The sequence below is a fragment of the Loa loa genome (assembly GCF_000183805.2).
Source record: "Loa loa unplaced genomic scaffold supercont3.26, whole genome shotgun sequence".
Lineage (NCBI taxonomy): Eukaryota > Metazoa > Nematoda > Chromadorea > Rhabditida > Onchocercidae > Loa > Loa loa.
The window spans coordinates 182,178-191,745 of NW_018108206.1; the positions used below are offsets into that span (position 1 = coordinate 182,178).

Below are 9,568 nucleotides of genomic sequence, written 5' to 3' on the forward strand. Positions count from 1 at the left end.
AATCAAAATTAAAAATATAAAACTTCGCACTTAGATAATATGAATGAAACTAATAAATCTTTTTAATGACATAGTTGACGTATGTCATCATAATGCATTATGATAATTTTTCACTTTCTAAAAATGTATACGCAATTTGTTAGATGGCTAATTAGGAATTTGTGTTATCTTAAAAGCTTTTTAAATTAATCATCAAATAGCTTGACGTATGTAATCCATTTAATATTTTTTTTTTCCAAAAAAAATCAATCAAATTATAGAACAAATAATATATTATAAGAATTGACGAATATTCCTTCCCAATTTGGCCATCGTCAAAAAGTCCTTTCAGAATTTAATCCTTCAATTTTACCATCATCAAAAAATATTTCAAATTCAATCCTTCAACTTTTTATCTTTTATCATTTGTATAAATCATTTAAAATTTATTTTACAGGATTTGTGGAATGATTATGGACAATTTGTCGAAGGTTGCAGTAATGCAACCGTCCACATCATGGGCATATAATGTTGGTAAATTAGTTCAAATAGATGGTCTTGAGTATAATCGAGCTAAAACAATGGATGAATGTATAGAAGCGCTTGAACGAAGCTCTTTACCAACATTTCCAGATAATAGTAAGGAATTTTAATTATGAAAATTTTAATTTTATTTAAAAATATACTATTAATAATTATCATCCTATCTAGGACGAATATTTGAATATAAATTATAATTTATATTAATAGATAATGGATCATTATGGTGTAATGCGACCTTCGATACAGTACTCTGTTGGCCAGCAACACCAGCTAATAGTAGTATTACTGTACGTTGTCCACCACTTAAAGGACTTGATCCTGGAAGTTCGTTTTTTCTTGAATTTTTTTCTTTTTCTAAGAAATAAGGATCTGTTTTTTTTTTTTTTATTATTATGATATTAATGAATTATACGTAAATAAATAATTTTAGAGAATATTACCAAATATTGTCATAGTTCGGGTCGTTGGATGGGTCGAGCAGAGGGTGACTTCTCACGTCCTCATGGCTGGACAAATTTTACGATGTGTTTTACCCGAGAAGTTATTGAAATGATGACTAAGCTCACCAACGGATCTCTTGTTGTAAAGTTTTTTCAAAATTTTTGTAAAAAAAAAATTTTTTTATTAAAATAATTTCAACACTTTTTTTTTTTAATACAATTAATTTTCTTTCAGATAGCTCAAGAAGTAGCAAGAAATGCCCGTAAATTAGAATTTGTTGGTCTTGGCTTATCGCTCATTTCTTTGCTCATATCAATCGCTATTTTTTCTTACTTCAGGTTCTTTTACTTTTATTAATTTTATTAATTTAATAAATTAATATTATTAATTAATTAGTGTATGTAAAATTATTACATAATATTATCCTATACAAATTGTCTGTTTCAATTTTGTAAAATGATTGAATTTACTTTATTTTTAATCAAGATAAGATTTTTTTTTTTCGTTTTAGGAGGCTGCGGGTATTTAGGAATTTATTACACTTACAATTAATGATTGCCATATTGATGGTTGTTATTATTCGCCTTATCCTCTACATTGATCTTATTTTTACCGATCGTCTTGGACCACATAATTTGGATAGTAATGATGGAAAAACTATCAATACTATGGTATTTTTTTTAATTTATTTTAATTAAAATTAAAACAGGAAGAAAAGTTAATTCTATTTTCTCATACAAGTATTATCAAATTTATTTAGTATTAATTTGGCGTATTTGTAAGAGAAATTCTTTTTCTTTTTTTTTTTTAAAAGTCAAATATTGTAGATTATTTCTTAAGTCAAATATCGTAGATTATTTCTTAAGTAAGTCAAATATCGTAGATTATTTCTTAATATCGTATACTCAAATATCGTATACTTTCATAGTATTACCTAGATCTCATAATTTATTAAAATATTAAGCTACAAAACGAAATTGTTTTTACTCTCCTTCTGATGCTGTCATTCATTAGATGTTGATGTCATTCATTAATCAACCAAATTAACAGGTATTTCTGTGCGAAGCAATGTTTTTCATGCTTGAATACTTCAAAACTGTCGCATTTTGTTGGATGTTTCTTGAAGGATTCTATTTGCATAATAAACTTGTTTTCACAGTATTTGCAGATGAATTACGTCTTAGGCATTATCTTATAGCTGGATACGGTAACATTTTATATTCTAAGCTATAATAGAGAGAATACGGTAGTCAGTTAACCTTTTATTTTAACATATACATATTTAGTGAATTTTGAAAATTTTAAATTTCTAAATTTTTGTCTAAAATTTATTTAGTTATTCGAAATTTAATAGGTTTTCCATTGGCGCAAACATTTTTATGGTTAACAGTAATACTGATGAAGAAACAAGGAAAAGTGGATCGATGCCTGGGATCATATTACCTCGAACCGGAATTTTGGCTCTTAGATGGACCAAGAATGTTTGAATTAGTTGTAAGTTTTTTTTTTTTTTGTAAAATTTAGGATAACTTTTTTGAATTAAACAAATTTTTAACACAAAATAAATATGACATTCTATATGAAATGGTATTTTTTTTCAACAAAAAGAAAGATATTGTATTATTTAAAGAGAAATTTTTATTTTAGGTAAATTTATTTTTCATATGTAATGTCATTCGTGTCCTATGGACAAAAGTAAGCCAATCACATAATACAAGTGAATTGGATAGGATGAAGTAAGTCATTCATTGATGATAATTTAAATTTCAAAATAAGAAATTGATATAGATTATGTTTTCTAACATTATTTCATGTTTGAAAAAAGAAATGATTGATTTATTAACTCAAAAAAAAAAAAAAAAAAAGGCCGATCAATCTATTAGCTTAGAAAAAAATCGATTGATCTATTAATTTATGATTCTTATTGCTTGTTCTCTTTAAAAATTTTACTACTATTATAATATTTTTAATTTAATTCAAAATATTACAATCAATTGAGTTATTTCTTTTAGCTTATTGATTTTTTTTAGGAAAAGTGTCAAAGCAGCATTGATGCTAATTCCACTATTAGGTATTCCAAATATTATGCAAACTATACCTTTTTCACCAACTAAGAATAATATTGTGGTAAGTTAATGGTAATTTTTAACTTTTTTCATATCAAATGACTTCGATAAGTTAGGAATAATTTAAGAAAAGAGTTTGAAATTTGTTTATTGTTAAAATGTTAAGCATTTTAGAAGAAGTTTGGAAATGAAATTATTATTGCTAAATATCATTTTGAAGTGAAAATTCAAAATTGTGTTCCTTTTGAAATGGAAAAGTGTAAAAATTGAATTTTAACGAATGAATGGATGCAAATGTAAAAAAAAAGCAATAAATGTTATCTTTAAATTCTAAACTTAGTTTGATATTTGTCTTTCTTTAGCTAATTATTATGGTACAATGACTGGATGTATGAGATATATAGTTAATTAATAGGATCAATGCTAATATTCATATTCATGCTTAATTATGCAAACTGCATAATTTTGTGAAATTTTTGAGAATTAAATAATAAGTGATTTTTATTTTAGTATTTTGCAATTTGGACATATTGCGCATCATTCACTTACATGTATCAGGGCTTCATGATTTCAATCATCTATTGCTTTACTAATAAAGAAGTATACTTTTAATTGAAATTATTAATTTTAAATTAGTCAATATTCTCCTTTAATTCTAATTCTAAAACATTTTTCATGAAATTTTTTCAGTTTGGTAAAATTTTCAATCAAATTTCATTATCTCTGCTTATCTTATCATAAATAAAATGATTAACCATTGATACTTATTGTAAATGTAAATTATCACTGATCAAGAGCGAATATTTTACTCAAAATGAAATTGTTGTTTATTCAAATCTATTTTAGGTCCAAAATGTCTTGAAGACTCATTACGGTAGGCTTAAGCTACAATACACAAGTACTGTAAATTTACGGCATGGTAGTCGAACAAATGTACTTCGAAATGGCAGTTCCATAGGTATAACTTTAAACAAATCTGAAAATGACACATTATTGAGGATACAAAAATGTTCGATCAAAGATCATCATGATCCAACAACATCAGCTCTGATCTCTATGGCTCAGGTTAATAATATATTTCAATGCATTTTTCTATCAATTCAATTTGAAAATTTTTTAAATTTGAAAAATTAGCTCATCATAAGTACAAATTTCCTCTAATTTTTGATCATTTGTTGACATGTCACATCACTAACTGTTTTGGCAATAAGTTGACCCTTTATATGAAACGAAATAAAAGAGAGTTAAAAGAAGTAAATGAAATTTAAGATAAGTTGATAGCTATTTACTTAAACATATAGTAATTAAGTATAGAATAAAATATTGTCAAATAGATATTCGAATACAAAGATGGCTATGTACACTATTTAATTTATCACTAACTATGGATATTTGAATTTTATCAAATTGTCGTTATCATTCATTATCATTACATTGTTTCAGTCTGAAATAAATTCAAATTTGGACACGAACGATAGTAGTAATAGTAATAGTAGTAGAGAAGGATCGCCAATTACGAAACAACTAAAGAAAAGGAAACACAGAAAACAAGAATCATTAAAGTTGCAATTCTCTGAAAGTATTATAACTGCAAATGTCCCATTTGGAAAGGATGATTCACAAGTGACTAGAATGGATGATTAGTGATGATAATCAATAAAATGAGAATCAATCTCTAGAAATGGTTACTTATTACTTCCATAATTTTAAATCTTTTAATCTTTTCAAAAAAAAAAAATTGTCACTTCAAAACTTTTTATTTTATACTTCATATAACTATTAAAAAATTAATTTTGAATTAAAAATCTTTGATAAAATTGAAAAGAATTATTGTAAAAAATAAAATTCCTTTATTTTAGGATCTATCAAATGAACTGATAAGAATTCTACCTATCAGCAATTTATCAAATCCGGAAGAAGCATTTAACTATTATTTCTATCTGTCATGTTTTTTTTTGCAAATTTCAATCATTCCTGAATTCTGGAATCGATTGAATAAGCGCAATTATTATTCAGGAAAATGTATTTTTGTATGTGTTATGACACTACCTTTTTAGATGTTACTGTATCAAGACAAATTGTCGTATCATTGGCAAATGTCGCATCCATTTAGAAGACATTTGTTATGTTTTGAAATTTTAAGAACTATTGAATACATTTACATACTGATTGATCTCTAACAATAAACACCTGTTCTGTCATTATCAGTGATTTCTTTTTTTTTTTTTTGAACAGATAGATCAAAGACACCGCGCTATTTGCAAAGGTTAAATGACAATAATTCCTTCTGCACTTTATTCTTGTGTTATTGATGTATTATTTGATTATAATAATTTATTAAAAAAAAAAAGTAAACGTTTTGTAAGTTACATTAAAATGAATGAATGAATGAATGCAATGCTAAAATAAACTTATCATTTTACTTCTACCATTGCTTTAATCAGAATACTATCAGTGATTAAGACAACATTTTTTTTTTTTAGGTCATTTTGATAGGTCATTAGAAATGGAAGCAACAATATTGAAACCCGTACATCTTGGTGACAAATGGTGACAATCACTTTTGTCATTTACTTGTTGAATATACCGGTACCTCCCGCTAATGCAACATTAGTTTTATTAACAGTATTTGATTGGTAACATAAGTGAGCCTTTTTTGATCTCTCTCAGATATGGTGTTGTCATCATTATCGACTAGTCTCATATGAATTGTGATATATGGATGATATTGGGACATTCATCGAATTCCTGGGAAATCTTTTGATTGCAAATAAATGAAAGAGATAAAACTAAAACAATTACTTGAACAGGATCAAAGTTTAAAATTAAGAAGTTGGTGATCAGAGTTTTTTTAAGATTTGGATTCGGACAATGATTGTTTTTTGACAGGCTTTCACCTATTTTATGTTGACAGAAATGACAAGAATGTTGATGGTGTTGGTGTTTGATTTGAAATTTTTTCGATTCAACAGTTGATTCAACTCCTCAGATTTGTTAAAATATCGGAGAGGCGCTTTTGTTTGCTTTTCATTTAGCATTTCTCTATCATTGGAAGTTGTAATAAGTTTGAATTTTAAATACTCTTTTATATCGTCTTCTTTAATCTTCTATCTTATGGAATGTTATCAATTGAGAATTCTGATTTCTTTTACATTAATTAGAGAAATGGAGAAAATTCAAATTTTTCATATTTTTATTTAAATTTTTATATTTTCAAAAAATCGATAAGATATTATTATTATCATTATTATCGCTAGACAGCTATTTTCAATTGATAAAATGTTTTTTTGTTTTGAAATTAAATTCAAAACAAACTGCTAATATCTATTGATACTTCTTGTATTGCTACTTTCAACGAATTTATTACTGCTTTATTGCTATAACATATCCAATGAGAATTGATTAAATGCTAAAACTTAATATTGATTATGAAATATTAATGTTGAAATTCTTGTAATTGAATCAATGGTAACTTTCGTTTGATTCCAATTTTCTGACAGATATTACTAGCACATTTCTGCTTACTGTCATTTGTCAACCCCAAGCAATTTTAGTTTTTGATAATTTGAAGCGATTCTTTAATGAATACATCATGTTATCAATTTCTCTAATTAGTCATCAATTTTTAATGAAATTTCATGGTTTTCTACAATGACCTGATAAAAAAAAAAATGATATGAAGGACTGATTGATTGGTTGATCGATTAATTGATTGATCGATTAATTGATTTGTTGATACATGGATATTTTCATATTAATTTTGATTTATTCGTGACTTCAAGTTCATTTTCCAATTACAATATAATTGTTATGATCTAAACAGAGTAACTATTATAATGGAATGAATAATTAACATATCTTGATTAACAAATTTCACATATTTTAATCAATTAATTAAAAAATAAAATTGTAAGGATGAGTTATGTTAGTTTGTTCATTCCATCTTCTCCTCAATTTGATATTAAATAAAATTTTTCACTTCCATTCTGTACTTTCCGTTTCATAGAAAGAAATGAATTTCATTTTTTTTTTTCATATCTTATTTGATTAATGAGTAATTGGAAATGTTTAATGTAAGAAAGGACGAAAACATTTATCATTTATCGAATACTTTTGTCAAATACAATTGCAATGATAGCTTATTTCATCTGTCAATGACATATGTCAAAGGGTTAATATGAATTGTACAGATTGAATCTATTTCTTTTTCGTTTTTTTTTAATTTTAATTAAAATCAGAAATGAATTGGCTGAATTTTATTGGTCACCGTAGAATAATAATAATAATATCTATTTTAAGAGAAGATATGTTCCGGTTTTGCTCTCTTTCAAATATAACAAGATGAATCGGAAGTTAGACATATGAGCAAAAAAGTACCAGTGATTAAATGGCAAACTAATAAATAATTAATTAAATTTAAAAATGTTAAAGTCTGGATGGCGCAATTTTTAGACAGTGAAATGTCATCGGACAAAATGTGAAGGAAAATGAAGGAGAGATTGATTTGTTTGTTCCCAACTATCTTATCATCATTCTTTTATCATTTACCGCATAAGCGCAAATAATTCACAATGGTACTCTAAGGTGACACATATCTGCATCAAATATCTGGAATGATTTTTGCTAATTAATGACTAAATAATCTGTACGATACTAATATTTTAAGCTTTTAACATTTAGTTAAAATCAAAATTTGAGTGTAGGAAAATAAAAAATTCGAGAACGATTCGAGAATTGAAACTATTTGGTTATGCTTATAAACAATAGGCAATTTACTTATTTGGGTTCATTTTCCACAGTAAATCTTAGCAGTAATGGTTGAACAAGAAATCGGAAAAGAATGTAATGTAAATGAAAAACGGCAAATTTCTTAACTTATCTGAAAAATACAAAAAAAAAACAAAATTTTATTAAGTAATTAAGCAGTAACATATTGAATACATTTTAAAAACTATTATTAGTTTCGAGAGATGGAATAGACCGAAATGAAATATGGCAGAGGAGGAAGAAGATTATCAGTAGATGTTAGTGATAAAAGCTAATTTAATGGATAGATAAAGTTAGAGTTTGATGAATCAGTATTTCTTAGCACGAATAATCAGATTTATTTGTATCACAGATTACTGTGATAAAACAATTGATTGATGATAACATGAACCATTGTATTTCTCATATACAACTGAATATTCGATAATTCTCGTATCCGAACTTTTTAAATGCTTTTATCAATATTTTTCATTCTGGAACTTATCATTTATTGAATTGAATTAAAATTTAATTATGAAATACAAAAAAAAAAGTTAGCATTCCTTTTGTTATTTTTTCTCTTCTTTTTAATTACATTATAGTCTTAATTTATTTCAAAAAAATTAATGAATCTGTAAATAGCATAAAGAATAGAATTGTCTTTTTTCTAAATTTTTTCCTTCCAAAATTTATTCGTAACAGAAATATTATGAATAATACTGGAAATGAAATACTATTTTTCTTTTTTTTTCTCAATTTATTTCTTGTTTATTTGTTATTTTGGGAATTTCTTCTTTTAAACTAATTCTATTTCAATACTTTTTCTTTTTGTTGTTTTTAACTTTTGTGGATTTTTGTTGTTTTGAATTATATTATTTAAAAAAAAAATGTGTTTGTTATTTGTACTTTTGCTTTTATTATTTTTTTTTCTTTTAAGAGGGAAAAATATTAATTATTGTATAATTCAGGAAGTTTGTAATTAATTATTTTTTGCTTTTTGATATTTTTGCTTTTCAATAGTTTGATAGTTCTCAGAAGGAAAAAAAAAAAATTCTGACTGATATCAGAAATGCATATCAACAAAAGTCATCTATAGTATCTATGAAATGTGATAGGATTGTGACAGACGCATATCAGACTTCATTTTACAAATTTCACTATGTATAAGAAAAATATACTGTTAATGAGGAATAATTATCATCATATCTCTCACAAATAGATCCAATTTCAAGGTATCAGGAGATGTTTCAGGTATCAAATCTCTCTTTCAACTCGTCAAACACATTTGTGACATTTCAGTATCTTCAAATATTATTTCTGAATTGATTTAATAATTACAAAATGAAATGGATAGTGTCTGATTACGTTTTAATTAGAAATAAGTTCCACATACTTTATATATGAGTAAAATTCTTTGACAAGTAAAGGAAGTATCGAGTTTGTGGCCAGTTTTAGTTTTTTTTTTTTCTTATGAAGTCAGTTAAGATACTTTCAGGTACCACAAAGAAAGTCAAGATAGAAGGGAAAGTTAAAAAATAAAGTTTGTTTAGAGATTTAAAATTTGAAGCGATATGTTCATTTTGAAGTGATCGTTTTCTCTTTTGTTTAGAATACTTTTCGAAGTGTTCGTTTTCATTTATCATTTAAATAGCATTGTATAGTAGCAGCTTTTCGTCTCATATTTCGCTAGTTTAACAATTAATTAGTTTGGTGGCGAAATTAAATAGCTTATCATTCTGTTAATGTGAACTTATCACAGGACAGATCACTATAAAGTTTGAATTTTCTTTTTT

General features: G+C 25.6%; 1 protein-coding gene across 1 annotated transcript; it reads left to right on the plus strand.

Annotated features, from left to right (window-relative positions):
* Positions 1-430: 430 nt before the first annotated feature.
* Positions 431-4,974, plus strand: LOAG_09522 (pigment dispersing factor receptor c). Its single transcript, XM_020447950.1, has 13 exons — positions 431-618; positions 730-846; positions 953-1,104; positions 1,198-1,301; positions 1,475-1,634; positions 2,014-2,170; positions 2,318-2,457; positions 2,611-2,699; positions 2,994-3,090; positions 3,540-3,629; positions 3,876-4,094; positions 4,473-4,713; positions 4,889-4,974. Exons 1-12 carry the CDS (start codon positions 447-449, stop codon positions 4,671-4,673), a joined length of 1,698 nt encoding a protein of 565 aa, XP_020301867.1. The 5' UTR covers positions 431-446; the 3' UTR covers positions 4,674-4,713; positions 4,889-4,974.
* Positions 4,975-9,568: the final 4,594 nt, after the last annotated feature.

Coding starts and splice junctions, on each gene's coding strand:
- LOAG_09522 (XM_020447950.1), top strand. CDS start 447: ATGATTATGGACAATTTGTCGAAGGTTGCAGTAATGCAACCGTCCACA. Junction 847..952: donor TAAAGGACTTGATCCTGGAA/GTTCGTTTTTTC, acceptor AAATAATTTTAG/AGAATATTACCAAATATTGT. Junction 4,095..4,472: donor CTCTGATCTCTATGGCTCAG/GTTAATAATATA, acceptor ACATTGTTTCAG/TCTGAAATAAATTCAAATTT.